General features: G+C 43.6%; 1 protein-coding gene across 18 annotated transcripts in view; it reads left to right on the forward strand.

The window, feature by feature from the left end:
• Positions 1-16,545, forward strand: part of Cdk5rap2 (CDK5 regulatory subunit associated protein 2) — a 193,924-nt gene that overhangs the window by 127,379 nt on the left and 50,000 nt on the right. For all 18 annotated transcript variants that reach the window (XM_087182824.1, XM_087182822.1, XM_087182819.1 and 15 more), the window contains 4 exons: positions 2,920-3,151; positions 6,189-6,320; positions 11,330-11,903; positions 13,665-13,897. In XM_087182824.1, coding sequence (XP_087038950.1) covers positions 2,920-3,151; positions 6,189-6,320; positions 11,330-11,903; positions 13,665-13,897 — 1,171 coding nt within the window. The remainder of the gene's footprint in view (positions 1-2,919; positions 3,152-6,188; positions 6,321-11,329; positions 11,904-13,664; positions 13,898-16,545) is intronic.

Genomic DNA, 16,545 nt, shown 5'->3' on the forward strand with positions numbered 1-16,545 from the left:
GTTTGTTCCCCCCTCACCCCTGCAGACTGCTCTTGTCCTTGAATCTGCTCTCTCCTCTTGCCTGGAATTTCAGGGCAGAAAGCATCTTGCTTTTTCTAACTAAGAACTAGAGTCTGAAGAGCTGGTTTGAGCTTGAACCTTGAACCTTCTTGATGTATGACAGTGGACTAGTTGTTTCACCCCTCAAAGAACAGGCGTGATACCCTCTGTGATGTAGTGAGCTCTGAGAATACAGAGTTGATCCGGAGACTGTGGGAGACTGTGCTGGAGAGCATCTTATACCCTAGAATATGCAAGAAAGGCCCTTACTCTGCTCCTTCCGGAGACACTTTGGTTGTCGCCTCACACCCTAGGTCCTAAATATTTCCTGTATGAATGTCAGGTTCCTACTCCTCTCTTATTAAAAAAATTATTAACAGCTTTATTAGATAGAATTTACATATCATATGCTTTAGACACTTAAAATGTACAATTCAATGGTTACATATATTTATAGTTGTATAACCATTACCATTGTTGGAATGTTTTTATTATCCCCAAAAGACATCTGTACTCAGAAGCAGAGAGGTCCAGGCCCCCGCCCACACATCCCCAGCCTCAGCCACTTAACATATTCCTGCTGGCTTGAACCACTGGTGATACATGCATGACCATCCCATTGGGTGGCTCGTACCACTGGTAATAGAAACAGATCTAATCACTTTTATTGGTATTTTTACTAATAAAATTAAATCAGAGCCACCAGCAGGAAGCAAGATATGTAAATTAAATCAGAGCCGCCTAGCAGCGAGACATGTTAATCACAGTCTCATCGTGACTGTGTCAATCTACTTTCAGACCATTTGTTTACATTTGCCTATTCTGAATATTTCATATAAATGGAGTCATACAATATGTAGTCTTTGGTGAGTGGCTTGTTCTGCTAGCATGATTTTTTTTTTTTTGGTGGTAACGGGGATCAAACTCAGGATCTTATGCTGTGAGGCTGGTGCGGTGCCACTGAGCTAAGTCCCCAGCCCTTGCTTAGCATAATATTTTCAGGATTCATTTATGTTGGAGCACTGGGTCAGTACTTTATTTTTATTGCTAAGTAATATTCTAATGCATGGATATACCATATTTTATTTATCCATTCACCAAGTACAGCACATGTGAACTGTTTCCCCTTTTCAGGTACTATGAACAATAAGTGCCAATTTTTGTATATATGTGTTTTCCTTTTTCTTAGGTACATACCTAGGAGTAGAATTGATGGGTCTATGGTAAATCCATATTTAACCTTTTTTTTTTTGGTACCGGGGATCGAACTTGGGTCCTTGCGCTTTCGGGGCAGGCGGCGGAATCACTGAGCTAAATCCCTGGCCCCATATTTAACCTTTTAGGAAATGCTAGACTTTTCTAAGCAGCTGTGCCCATTTTACATTACTAGCAATGTATTAGGGTTCAAATTTCTCCATACCTTGACCAACACTTATTACTGTCTTTTTGATTGTAGCTATCCTAGTGGGTATCAAGTGGTGGTATACTATTGTGATCTCATTTATACCAGCATCTTTTCATGTAATATTAGCTGTATGATAACTCCTTTGGAGAAATGTCTATGGGGTCTTTGGCTCATCTTTTAACTGGATCATTGATTTTTTTTGTTGTTGTTGTGTTGTAATAGTTCTTTATATATTTTAGATTTAGTTCCCTCCCCTCAGTTTTTAAGTATGTTTAAGACTCATCATTTGAAAGGTACCCTCATATGGCCTCTTACTGTTTGTCTGTTCATTCCAAAAATAGTTTTGGAGTGGCTGCTGTGTACTAGTTCTTGTGTAGGAAGCTGTGGATAGATTGTGGCCAAAATATGCAGAATCCCTGCACTCTGGGCCTTACACAGCATGGTGCAATGAATAGGCAGTGAATAAGTAATGGCACAGATAATGATCCTAATGGTGAGGAGCCTTCTAGGGGACCATAAGTGAGTAACAGGGAGACTTGACTTGGTATTGTCCTGAGGAAGGCACCTTTGAGCTGAGTTCTGATGAATGATTTAGAGTTAGTGGGGAAGTAGAAAGACTTTGACCTTTGTTGTGAGAGAACTGGGAAGAAATTATAAGAGTGGATTAGAGAGAACAACAGTGAGTACATGAAGAAGGAGCCATTCAGGAGCCTGTTACTGTGGCCCAGGTGAGAGCTAACAGCATCTTTGTGTTGGGTGGTGGCAGTGGAGGATGAGAAGAGTTGAAGGAATTGAGAGACAACTTAGGAGTTGGAATCATTAAAATCTGATCAGTGGTGAAAGTGATGAGAATAAAGGGAAGTTTAAGAATGACTCCCAGGTTTCTGGATTGTACAGTAAGGGAATAATTGAGTGACTCACCAAGACAGATAAATGCAGTGTTGTGTATTTGTGGGTGGGGACATGCCATGATGGCATCAAAGCGTTGAATTTTCAGTTGGCTTTGTAGTGCCTTTAATGTACTGCAAATGAAGGTTGTTGAGGATGGGCGGATTGGGAAATCCCCTGGGCCAGTGACTCAGGAACCACTGAAATAAGGGGGTAGTTCTGGTGGACTAACATGGTGGGAGACAGATTGGCTTACACTGGGAATGGGTGGGAAATAAGTGGGAAAAATGTTTCCCAGAAGATTTTGTTGGATAAAGAACTGCCAGATATGGAGCATCTGAACTGTCCAAAGACAGTAGGCCAGGTCTGAGAGGATGTCAAGAAGTTGACCCTTGACAATTCGAGGGGACACCTGCCAAGATATGTGCTCCTTGACAGGAAGTTCAACAAAGATGCCATTATAGGAATCAGCAGTCTGGGTGGCCAGTTTGAAACCTATTTTATACGATCAGCATGAGTTTTATAAAATCAACCAAAGGAAATATGTTTGAAGTGTGTTCACTGTTTGTGTATGTGTGTGTTTTCAGGATGTTAAGAGGTCCCGCTTGCCAATCCTAGCAAAGCCATCCCGATCATTAGGAAATATGTATCATCTTCCTGGCACCCAGGAGGTGGTAACTCATCTACAGGGTCAGATCTTGGAGTTGCAGGGGGAGCTGAATGAGTTTAAAACTCTAAATAAGCAACTTCACCAAAAGTTAATTCTGGCCAAGGCAATGATGGATGAGAGGCCAGCACCTGACCCAATGCTACTGAATGGTAAGCACCAAGAAAAATGCATTTGCCATGAGCTAGACGAGCAGCATGATAGAACTGCCTGAAATGTCAAGCTTGTTGTTTAGAATTGCAATAAGTTTGAGTATAGATTTCATGAATTGCTGTGATTAATCTTAATAAATGCACAATAAAGGAACACAAAAAGGAAGATTTAATCTATTGCTTCATTTTTTTTCTGGGGTCTGGATCAGTGGGATATTTAGTGCTTTTGGGTCTTGAGGGGTCTTGCCTCCTTCAGCTGGGATCGTGGTGCCCAGTTGTGGACAGCTTCAATCTGGGTTTCTGACCTGGCTATGTCTGTGGAAGCCTCGGGCACGTGGCATCAGAAGTACGCAAGTGAGAGTCCTCTTTGCAGGAATATTCAGGGCATCTCTGGGCTGATTGCAAACCTTTCTGACCTTATGTCTTCCTCTAGAAATGACCTACCTCCCTGTCTACTTTGAATCTACTGCTTTTGCTCTTTTGGAGGCCTGGGTTAAAATGTGTCTAAAGGGGCAGAATCCAGAGACTTGGAGGAAACACATCAGGTGGTGTGTGTCCTCTTTGTCTAAGACAGTGGTGCTTAGAAATTTTGGGTCACAACTCTTTTGAAAATCTGGAGTATGGTAAGAGGCCTTGACAGTGCAGATCAGCACATGGTAGCATTTTACATTGATCTCTGAGAGTTCATGGATTTATAAAAGTATGTATGTTGACTCCTCATTTTCAAGCCAAATATGTGACTAGCATTGAGTGAGAAAGAGGGACAGATACAGAAGATGAGGTTAGGGGTGGGTGGAAAATTGGGTAGGCTCCCATAGGCCATTCTTGTCTAAAATTGGAAGTTGTTGGAGGATTCTGATCAGCAGAGGGATGTGACCTGACTTAAGCCTTGAAGCACAAATGGGCAAACTACTGTCTTTGGGCCAAATCCAACTTGCTGACTGTTTTTGTAAATAAAGTTTTGTTGGCACACAGCCACACTCATTCATCTGCATATTATCTGTAAGTACTGTTGCACTATGCCGGCAGAGTTGAATAGCTACGATAGAGACCCTAGGGCCTGCAAAGCTTAAAATATTTATTATTAGCTTCCTTAAGAAAAGTTGGCTGGCTCCTGCTTTAAAGAATCACTTCTGCTTTGAACCATTAGAAGGATAGAGTTGTCACATTTTGAGATGGGAATGGCTGCAGGAGAGGCAGGTGTGGGGGATATTAGATGTCTGGTTTGGGACTTACTGAAATGCCCGTTGACCTGTTGACCATGCTAGTGGAGATGGCAGGTGGGCAGTTAGAGATCGGAGAGTTTGGAGTCACGAGGAGAGGTCTGGGGTGAAACTTAGGAAATAGCCACATAGCACTAATATTGAAAGCTATGCAGTCTCAGGGAATTGAGAGTGGGGCTCTTTAGAGATTAGAAGTTGAACTTAGAAGGAGCAGCCAGTGAGGGAGGACCCTCTGCCCAGAGAGACAAGGAGGCCTTTAAGGGAGCTGATTCCATGGAGTGGGCGGGCCCTGATGGCATGGGTTTCAGACAGAAAATGGAGGAGAGAAGCTGGAGACTGTAAGAACCGAACCCTTTGAGGAGGAATAGTACTGGCAAGAGGCATAGAGAAGCAGAGCAGCGAGGAGCCACATGGTCACTGAATCTCCAGGGACCCAGGGAACTGGTGGATGGGGGAAGATGCAGTGAGGTAGGGTACCGGTGGTGTTGTCTAGCGGCGTGAAGTGTGAAGCTAGAGTTTTGGGGAAAGATATAGAATGATCTGGAAGTGGCAGTGAGGAGCAGAGATGCTGGCACACTTCCAGAACCCAAATTCAGAGATGTAGGAATAAACAGCCACTTCTGTGAAGGCTGCAGGAGCAGCAGTGTCCACAGGGGACAGCCCTGGTTCACTGAGAACGAGGAGGTGAGAAAGACATCCACAGAGGAGGTTGATGGTCCTGGGGAGTTGCTAGTGATAGGTATGTGTACTGCGGGAGAGTGTGTCTGGTGAAGGGATTTTTCAGAGATCAGCCTTGGACTTCCTGTAGTGTTAGTACAACAAGCACCTGTTATTTATTGAGCCCTGCCATAGGTATTAAAAACAAAATAATTGAACCCAGTCCTTTGGTTGTTCAGTAATCATCTCTGTCTTCAGTTCAGACAGCAGTTTCAGAGATAACGTGACTTGTCTGTAGTCACCCTGTTACTAACTTCCACAGCTACTTGTGAACCAGCCTGCCTGGTTTCGAAGCCTGCATTCTTTCCTGTTTTACAGAGCTTAGCGTATGATATTTCTCGTGTGGATTTTGTGATGATCTATAGCCAGAGGTAACTTCCATTTAATATTAGGTTCTCTCTTGGGTTTATCATAGTTGAGGTTTCAACGTAAGTTAGCTTTCAGCAGAATTGCTCTTCCCTCCCTTCCCCACCTTCTATCAGTCCTATCTTCCTTTCAGGGAATGATCCCTGAGCACTCACTGCGTCCCCAGCCTCACAACACAGGGTGTAGGGCCAACTGAGATGAATCAGTTACAGTCTCTGCCTTCTGAGAGCTCCCTATCTAGTTGGGGGGTGGGCAGCTGCACATAATTAAATCAGCACAGGAGTGGGGTAGGGGCTTCTGAGAGGAAAGATTTTATGGCAGAGGTGACTCAGCCCAAGAGAAGCCCTAGCACTTAGTGCAGGGGCTGCCATTTGTGCTCAACAGTGTTTTTACTTCTTGCTGATGCTCTAGGGTGCCTCAACAAGGTGCTGCTTCTGCTGTTGCCCAGAGGACCCTGAGGCCTCTCTCACATGGGAAAAAGGGGCACGAGTTGATGGAATTCATTTTCTCACTCACAGTTTTTTGAGAACCTGACTTAAACTATTTCAGACAAGCTGCAGTATATTTATGCTTTTTATGTCCTGTTATGGCAGCTCGATAGATTAATTTTATCTTATAAATTGCATTTTGCCTCCTCAGTGCTTTCATTTTCCCTGTTGTATCTTTGTGTTCTTCTCAGTTTCTTGGCTAAGTTTCAAGTCTATGCTTTTATTTTTCTTTCTCTTTGCCAGTGCCTACAGCTCAGCCTCTTGTGGGAGCAGCTTACCAGGACAGCTCAGGAGAGCAGAAAGGAACTGAAGCCACACCCTCTGCCCAGAGAGACAAGGAGGGGGACAGTGACCAGCAAACAAGCTACGTGATCGGTCAGAACTAAATCTCTATGAATATTGAACAGCTACCTGGGACCAGGTGTCATTTTGGATGATTTAGGTCAAAATTATCATTAGGCCCACAGCAGTTCTCTCAGGGAATCATTATCCTTCTCCCTGAACACATGAAGAAGCTGAGGTTTTAAAAATGATTGACCCAGGATCCCCCAGCTGGTAAGGAGGTGGAAGAGTCCGGGCACAGCAGAGTGTCGGTTGGAGCTTACCAGTCCATTTGTTAGCCCCTTCTGTTAGCCAGTAGGTAGGTTTTGGTGGTTTAGCATGAAAAGATACAGTGCCTGCTCTCAAGGGACCTCACACCTTAGGGAGACAGTTATTGAAACACACTATTAGCATCCAGGATGGTGCTGGCTGCTATGGAGCTGTACACAAGGGCGATCTCCCCCTTGCCCAGGAGGAGAAGGTCAGAGGAGAGCCTGCCACTGAGGTCATGTGTATGGGGTTTGCCAATAGGCCAGTAGGGAAGGTACAGGGATGTGAATGAGGCCTACAGCAAGTTTTATCCTCCCCCTACTTTTTAATTATGAAATATTATAAGCATACAGATACTCGCAGGATGACCCAGCAGATATGCATGTTACCGTTCAATCAGAATGAGCAAATGCTTACATTTTCTTTTTACCTTAGATCTTTTTTTTAACTCTTCATTTAAAAACGAAGTCATTATTATTCTGGATCTGGTTCACTCTGTAAGAAATAAGGGTCATTAGAAATCCTGAATCTGTCATAGGATGGCCGTGGGAATGAACACCAGGCTCTGCAGAAAGACTGAGCTGTGAGTCCCATCCCTCTGGTGTGCACTTTCCCAAGGCCGGAAGTCAGTGCAGTGAATGCACACTCACATGCTTCAGGGTCTTTGGTGCTTTTGAGGAGAAAGCAGTTCTCCTGTGCAGTGAAGTACCCCTCAGTCATTGTGGAAAGTTTTAGAGCTACAGTACTTTTTATGGACTAAACAGATGGCCACAGGGCCCTCTTTGGATGTCTTCTTCATAGTGATTAATGGAGACTTTCTGATGGTTTCCCTTTGCTGCTCAGTATGCCCTTATCGCTGTACTTCCTGTATTTTTCTGAACGTGCACCCAGAACTTTGCACATGCTGTTGGCTCTGCCTGAACTTCTCCCTTTAATGCTGCCTAGGGTAGCTTCATTGTATAGATCCCCACCTAAATTTCACTTTCCATAGCTGTACTTCCCAAGACCCCAGTATCTGAGGACTCCTGTTAGCCCCTATACCTTTCCTTTCCTTTCCTTTCCCAGCATCCATTGGTATTGAATTGACGCGACTTGCTTAGTGACTGCCCTCCTCAGGGGTGGGTGCTTTGGGTGATGCCTTCACATCAGGAGTCCAGTAGTAGGCACTTGGGAAGTGAATGAAGGGATCACACAGGCATTACTGGCCTTCACATGGAGGGAGAGGGTTCAGATCTCTCCCACCCCCACCCCCTAGCGGGAGGGCTGTGTCAGGAGGCAGCATTCAGAGTGTTGAAGCAGGCAGCCCAAGTCTGATGAAGGGTCCTGCTACTCTCTCACTCTGAACCTTGGCCAAATTAGCCAGGTATCAAAGCCTTGACTTCTTCTGTAAAATGTGTGATACTAACAATGTCTCCCAGGATTGCTGTAAGTAGACAACACCGGTGAGGTGCTAGGTGTGTAGGCCAGGTCCTGGCACGTAGTTACATGTCCTGAGCTGTCCACTAGGCCTACTGTGTCCCCGACCTCATACACACCGTTTAAGAGAGAGAGAGAGGAGAGAGATGGATTAGTTGCCATCTCTCCCTTCGGAGAACTCCCTGTCTAGTTGGGGTGTAAGCAACAGCAGATAATTAAATCAGCGCAGGGGATGGGATGACTTCTTACCCTACAACCTACAGTCCTCCCTTTCCCCCCTCTCCATACAGTGGTTCTAAACCAAACAGTGGAAGCAGCTCCTTTATCAAAGGCTGCTGAGACATTGCCATCCTGGTGCTGGCTGTGAGACTTGCTGTGTTCTGGCCTTGAAGCCTGGAAGCCAAATCCTAACCTGTGCTAAATCACAAATTGCTATAGATTGTTGACTTTTGGGGGCATTTCTGAAGTCAAAACTATTAGCGAGATATGTCTGAATGTTATGTTTCTTACCTTTTTAGAGAAGGAGCTAAAAATGCAGGCCTAAGTGTTCGTGTGAGAGTGCATGGGGCCCCTGCCCCCATTATCTGGGATGTGCCTCTGTGTGTGGCTAATACCGGAGCTGACCACAGTCCGTGTCACAAATGGACATTTGTACAGGACTTATGTTTGTCTTCACCTCATGATTACTTAATGAAAGTCACTGGAACTAACCTTTGGTCCCGTGAGCAAACATTGCTTCTTGTCATGAAATGAAGACCAAATTCCATTAGAATGAGGTGGTTACAGCAAAAGTATTTCCTTATATTGGAGAGTGATTCACTAGAACAATGCCTTGTTGAGAGACCTCTCTCTTATTTCTCTCTCACCCTCTTTCAGCCTGAAGTACTTACTGATTACCTTTTCCGTCATTGGCCCTATAACGGTCAGCTTTTTTTTTTTTCTGAAACAAAATACCTGACATACACAGTTTAAAGGACTAAACGTTTATTTTGGCTCATGGTCTCGTCTCAGTCCATGATTGGCTGACTCCTAGGCAGAAACATCATTGCAGAAGGGCAAGGTGGAAAAAACCTCCTCAACTCGTGTTGTCCAGGAAGCAGAGAAGAGGAGAAGAGCTAGAGAGGAAGGGGCCAGGAACCAGCGATAGCCCCCATGGGCCTGCCCCCATGACCCAGCCAGACACACCCAAAGTATGCTTTTCTAATCTCCCAGGTGTCTCTCAAGCCAATCCAGCTGAGGGTTACATTAACCGTGACAGACCCCATGTCAGACACTGGAATAACAGATGAATTCCATGGGCTCTACTCTCATGAACCTCATAGGGTAGTGACCCTAACAAACTGGACACAGTAAGAATGCTTCCTTTAGGTCACGTGGCAGTTGCTGTCTAAAACAAAAAGGTGTATTTTATGGTGTGTACATCACAAGCAGAGACAAGAGTGAACCTAAAGTCATAAGGAACCGACTGTAGAACCAGACATCGGAACATGCAGTTTCACAGGATATTTGTGTGATTTTCTTTTGAGAGTTCTTCTAGGTCACCTGGTCCATCCCACAGTGCTGCTTTTGCAGCATTCACTTGCGTGCTTCCAGTGATGGGTATCTCCTATTTAACGGTTTGGGGGAAACAAAGAACATATTCATACTAGTTAAGTTCCTTCATTACTATTTGTCAGATGCCGTGTAAGCCTTTTTGTTTTTCAGATATTGTTTCATAAAACCTTAAAACACAAATACAACTCTTCATAGTGAATGATGTTCTTTCCATTTTACAGATGAAGTTACTGAGATTCAGAGAGGTTAACTATTTTGCCTAAATCACTAAGGTCACCTAGAAAATGGCAAATTCAGTGTTTGAAATCCAAGCCTGTTGGATTTCAAAATTGATTTTTCCAACTATATTCTGCTGCCTTTTAAAGTATTTGAACAACTCCTTGTATGGAGTTATAGTTTCTCTGAGAAGCAGGCAGTGTGGTATAGGGGTTAAGGGTTGTGTGTGCACCCAGCAAGTAGCAAATCTAGTTGTGATCTTACTGCTCTTTGTCTTCTCTCTGACCCACCAATCCACCTTTCAGACAAGTTGGGCTGCATCTCTGGAGATTTAAGCTTGGTATCAGGAAATGTTTCTTGACAGGCTTGTGAGTCAGTGAAAAAGCTCACAAAGGGGCCATCACGATGTCTCCTGGATACTGATAGACTTGGAAATGAGAAAAGCACACTCCTGTTGTGGATGTTGGGAGTTACTGCTCTTTAATGTTGCTTCATGAGACCCTCAATATTTCTCAGACTGTCACTGTTTTCTGATCTGTGCTAGGTACCGTACTAGACAGTGAGAATGTGAGGATGAAAGGCCACATTCCTGCTATAAAGCAGTATGCAGTCTAGTGAGGGAGAGAGGCATCCAAATAACTAATTGGTTTCTAAACAAATGAGCCAACTGTAATTCCTGATTGGTCCTCAGACCATAGTATGTTTGTTGGGGTGACATACATGTATAAGGAGCTATGGAGCATAGAGAAGAATGACTTTTGCATAGTTTGGAGGTGGGTTTGGCAGAGAAAGAAAAATTAGATCTGGGAGGACACATAGGAGTTCTTAGAGTAGGAGTAGAATAGAGAGCTAAGGGTTTTCCAGGCAGAGAGCCAAGCACATGCAAAAGTATGGAGACATGAAACAGCGTTTTATGTGCAGGGAGCTGTGGTTAATTTTCGGGAAACACCAGAGGTGGTGTCAGGGAACGTTTCCTGAACGGTTGCTAGAATCAGATCATGGAAGGTCTCAGGGAGTGGGCATACAATGAGTTTTAGGTCTATTGCTGGTTTGTCATGTTTAATTCACTCTTTTAAACATTTTCTCTGAGAAAGAGGATAGATTGAGAGGTAAAGGGCGTGCTTGCTAGGTTTCTATTGGTGTGACAAAATACCTGAGAAAATCAACTTGAAAGGAAGAAAAGTTTATTTAGGCTCATAGTTTCAGAGGATTCAGTCCATAGTTGCCTGACTGCATCACTTTGGGCCTGTAGCAAGGCAGAACATCCTGGAGAAGAGTGCATAGTGGAGCACAGCTGCTCACTTCATGGTGGCTGACAGACAGACAGGGAGGGGGAGGGGCCAGGGTCACAGTCTGCCTTTCATGGGCACAGTCTCTCTTTCTTGCATGCACCCCCAATAACTTAGCCTCTTTCCATGAAGCTCTACCTCCTAAAGGTTCTGCCACTATCTGTGGTACCACAGGCTGGCCTTTTGGAGACATTTAAGATCTAAACCATAACCAGAAGCACTAGGGGCAGGGAGACTTGTTTGGCGGTTGTTGTAATGGTCTTGGCTCAGTTGTTGTGATGTAAAGGAGATACTGACATAAACATATTTGGTTTTCAGATTCTAAAGTTTATCCAACTGATGACCTTGCCACATTACCAGCATGTATAGAGAATCCTGAACATTCACCGTGCTCAACCTCAGTATCTACTCACTTGAGTTCTAAGAGTCAGCTTTCTGCTAAAGACAATGTGATTTGGACTGATGAATCTGAGAACCCTGACATCTCAAATGATACAGAATACTTAAAACAGAAAATCCATGACTTGGAAACTGAGCTAGAGGGCTACCGGAATTTTGTATTGCAGCTTCACAAGCATTCCAAGTGCAGTGAGGCCATTATTACAGTTATGTGTGAGACAGAAGGGGCCCAAGGTGGTTCAAACAAGCCCAAAGGCAGCACCGATGAAGAAGATATGACCTTTTCAAGTCTGCACCAAGTACGATATGTGAAACATATGAAAATCCTCCGTCCATTGTCCCTGGAAATGATTGATGGCAGGATGCTGGAAACTCTCAAACAGCGGCTGGTGGAACAGGAGTATGAGCTGCAGAAGGAGGAGAATTTGAACTTGGAACTCTTCAGTGAAATCCATAACCTACAGAATAATTTCAGAGATTTCTCACCCTCAAGGTACACTCCATATTTGCCTTCTCCCCCATGTAAGCTTGCAGCCCACCAATACTGCCCCTAGGCAGGCCATGTGAAGTACAGGAGGTTGCTGCTCTGTGATGGGGTGGAGTATCACAGTGTCACAGCCTTGGGGAAGGCTTTGTGGTGGGGATCAGGCAGCCAGGCCCTTGGAGAAATGAAACATGAGGCCACAAAGCATAGTGCCTGCACACATGCACATCAGTTATGAGTGGAATGTCCTCTGAAATTGGCAAGGCAGATTTTGCCTTCTTGGGCTGGGACTAGGGTAAAGATTTCACATCAGTCACTTGGTGAATTACAGTGCATCTGCTTTACTGCAGTGTTTATTCTTCTCTGTTATTGGCTTTTGCTGTACTATGGAACAAAACCTGATGTCCTAGGCAGAGTGGGAGGAATATAAATATTTTCCGTATCTTTACCCTCTAAGGTCATCTTACAGAAATAAGGCTGTGTTGAAAGAGAAGAATTTTTAGGTCGTGAAGATAATGCCTTATGGGTATAAATACGTACAGTTTTGCTTTATGAGTTATGGCAAAAATGGGTCATTTGTAAAGGTGACCTTCATTTGTCACTAATTTGAGACAAGCACATCGTTCTGAGTTGGCAGGAGCCAGAGTGAATTTTCTAAGACTTCCCAAGCAGGGAGATTGAAGGAAGCTTGCAATTTACTGATGAGCTGTTGTGTCAGGCCCCTGGTAACAGAACTTTTCTTATTTAATCCTTACATCCCCTGAGCATGAGGTGTTCTCATCTTTTTTCTATAGATAAGGAGCCTCATGTAGGTTGCTGCGACTTGCCTGCAACTATTCCTAGGGCTGTCAGAGCTGCTCCAGGCTTCATGCCCACGATGTCCTACTCTAGTGCCCATGCTCCTCCTCTTCCATTGAACCAACCCCTCCTCAGGCACTGGTGTCACATGATTAGTATGTGCATTCTTAGTGTCAGAACTGTTCTCCAGGCCCGCATACTGTTGTCATTTCAGGGAAGGGGAACATGAGGAACTGAAGTGTCAGCCAAGTCTCTTTGGAGCCAGGTTACTGTGGCCACAGTTGCTATGAGCCACGTGTCCTCCACTTGTATTTTTCTCAGTTCTGGCTAATACTCCTGGGCCCAAATATGAAAAGACAGCCCCTGGAGGTAGTATTGAATAATCGAGTTTCGGAGAGTTGTGTTTGAATTCCAAACTGTCACCACTAACCCAACTTTGTGATCACTTTTGTTTCCTCTAAAATGAGGCATGAATATATTTGTTGGAAGACTGAGAGAATCAGATAACAAATAAAATACCTCCTTTGGTGATTGACAGGTCTTATGTACTCTGCAAGTGGTGGGTAGGAGTATGATTATTCTCTGATCTTTCAGTTGGGAGGAGAAAGTCCTATCTTATACCTTCCTTTTTTTTTTTTTTAACTTCATAAGGGTGGGTCCCTGGATCCTTCAGGCACTTGTTTCTATAGTTCAGAATAGAACTAGTTGTTCTCTTGAGTCCTTGGCAATTATACTTTAATTGGGAGCTTTATAAGGTTAAAACTATTGCAGAGGAGTCTTTGTTCTAGCTTTGTTGGCTCTTTAATCTCAAAGAAGGAGTAGCCTTGTACAGTTTCAGCTTTTCTAAAACTATATATATACTTGTACAGCTGCAGGTAAAAATTTTGCTCTGTCATTTTTCTAATTAGCATGTAGGTCACAAAAATTCAATTCTAAAATGGCACAAGCATTTTCTTTTCCCCCTTTTACCAGATACGGTTCATTAGTTCAGTCCCAAGCCAAGGAGCTCTCCCTTCAGCGGCAACAGATTAAGGACAGTCATGGCATCTGTGTCGTTTACCGTCAACACATGAACACCATGATTAAGGCGTTTGCAGAGCTGCTGCAGGCCAGTGATGTGGACGACTGCATGGCCGCAGGTTTCCGGGAGCAGCTGAATCAGTGTTCTGAGCTCCTGGGGAAATTGGAGAAGCTGTTTCTCAATGGTAAGTGGTGTAGGGTGGAGGGTCCTGAGACAATCAGTAATTGACCTGGGACTTCCTGGGCGGGCCTAGAGGAAGTGATGCATTGGGCCTCGCCTTTGCCTTGACAAGGTGACAGCAGAAGGCCCTGGCTGCTGTTTCCTGCACTGGTCACATCCATGTGGCTTCTGGTCTGCACTGTACCAAGGCTGTGTCAGTTCAGATGCCTAAGGGGCCAGGCTGGAGAATTGCATGGGTGCTGCCCTCAGCACTGGCCAAGTGGTTGCCCATTCTTCTGAATTATCTGGAAAAGATGGCGTGTGTGTGTGTGTGTGTGTGTGTGTGTGTGTGTGTGTACACACTCATGGGTTTTAAATGTTAGCCCCCCCCCAAAAAAAACAACAGAAAAAACCCCAAACAAACAAAACATGTCAATTAAAATGTATTCAAGGGTCAAGAATGACCAGAGAAAGGATGAAAGGAAATCTTAAAATTTTTGCTATATGCTAGATATCCTCCACCATCTTTTCTCTTTCCTCTCTTTTGAGACAGTGTCTTGCTATGTTGCCCAGGCTGTGTCTGGGCTCAAGCAATCTGCCTCCCCCAGCCTCCTGAGTAGCTGGAAGTGTAGGTGCATGCCACCACACTTCTGTTATTTTAGTAATGTTACTACATAATTTTTAAATGATTTTTTTCAAGACTATAACAAAGAATTCCTATACCCTTTGTCTAACTTCGTCAGTTGTTAACGTTTTGCCTCATTTGTTTTATTTTCTCTCTCCACATACATATTATATTTCTGAATCTATGAGGGTGTATCGACCATGTCATATCCCTTTCCCTCAAGCTACTCCAGGGTGTTTTTCAGGCCAAGGACATTCTTATATATAATTCTCAAAGTCAGAATAGGATAATCTCATATACTGTTATTTAATATGTAGTCTGTATTTTATAATTGATTCAGTGGTGTTTATAACAGTTTTATTCCTGATCCTGATTCAAAATCTTGCCCCCACATCCCTTTTCCCCGGTGTTGGGATTGAACTCAGTGCCTTGCACATGCTAAGCAAACCCTCTGCCATTGAGCTAGATCCACTGCCAGCCGTCCACTGCCCCATTATCTTTAGGTGTCGTCTCTCTTTGGTCCCTTTTAATCTGGAGTCCTTCCTCACCCTTTCTTTATCTTTATGACACTCATGTACTTGAGTTCAGGCTAGTCCCACAGTTTTGGCTATCTGTTGTCTACTCATGATGAGATTCCTGACTAGCTGAGATCAGTTATGCACTTCTGGCAAGAAGGCTACATGAGTGATGTTTTGTTCTCATGATGTCACATTAAGAAGGCACACAATATCAGTTTTCTCATTTTTGGTGATGTAAACTTTGATGGACTTTGGTGATATCTGTCAGGTTTCTCCATTGTAAGTTATAGCATTTCCCTGTGCAACAAATAAATAATTGAACACTTTGTAACTCTGTAAATAGTCCATTCCTCTTTGAACTTTTACCCAGGCATTTTAGCATCCATCAGTGATTCTTGCTGGAGTCAAGGGTTGTTATGGTGGTGGCTACATGGGGATTCTTTTTCTAACACCTTCTTCTTCTTCCTTTATTATTAGGTGACAGATGCAGTCTACATGAAACTCCTTTTATTTGAATATTTGTTGTTTACTAGTGTGGGCCAGTAGATTATTTTATTTGCTGGACTGTTTTCCATTCTGTCATTCACAGTGATGCACACACATGATCCCAGGTTTGGTGAGTTGCAGTTCCTTCTGATACATTTCTGTTTTTTCAGGAGCACTTCCTTACTTTCCAGAACAACAAAGATGTTGCAGGCTCCTCTTATACTGTCCCATTTCTCTCAGTCAACCATTTCTCCAAGCAGCCTCCATTCCTTTTCATGGAGAATGCTTTTTAAAAACTAAGATTTGGTGCTGGTTGAGTTCATAGTTATGAAGGTATCATTGTTTCTAGGCCTTTTAACAGGCAGAACTAGGATGCATGTAAATGTATAATTTACTTTAGAGAATCATTACAGTTATACTACCTAATAATTCTAAGCCAAACTCCTTATCTGCCCTGGGTCCATATTTGTAACTTCTTTCTGTTGCTCCAGCCATAAGAACTCTGGCTCTAACAGCATCATTGGTTTGCTCATGTCCATGATATATGCAAATGGCTCCAGAATTGCTCCAGCCATACCACTATGAAAGACGTACTAGAAGAGTTAAAACATTTGTTTGCAGTTCTTTTTGTTTTTAGGCTAATAGTATATAGTTAGGTATTGACTTTAAAAGATACTTGGTTTCATTTTTTCCATAGTGTTGTTACAGTATTTATTTGAAACACAAGATTCATTTGTCTCTCCTTGTGTTCAGTTTTAACTTTTATTTTAATCCTATGTCCTTGTTGATTTAATTTTATTATATGAGTGTGAAAAACATGAATGCAGTTTTCCCACTGTGCTCGTTCTTCGGGCCTTTGCACCTTCTTCTCTCTGGTGCCCCTCCCTCATCCCTTCAAGCCTTTTCCCGTTGTCACCTTGTCAGGGAGCTCCTGTTTGATAACTCTGTGTAAAAAAGCAAGAGCCCCCTGCCTGATCGTTGATGTTTTCTTCCCCCCGTTATCCTGCTCTGTTTCCCCCTCTTTGGCTCACTCCATCTGCACAG

The sequence above is a fragment of the Heterocephalus glaber genome, unplaced genomic scaffold (genome assembly GCF_053883595.1).
Source record: "Heterocephalus glaber isolate CG9 unplaced genomic scaffold, H.glaber_assembly_v1.0 deba00001479, whole genome shotgun sequence".
Classification (NCBI taxonomy): Eukaryota; Metazoa; Chordata; class Mammalia; order Rodentia; family Bathyergidae; genus Heterocephalus; species Heterocephalus glaber.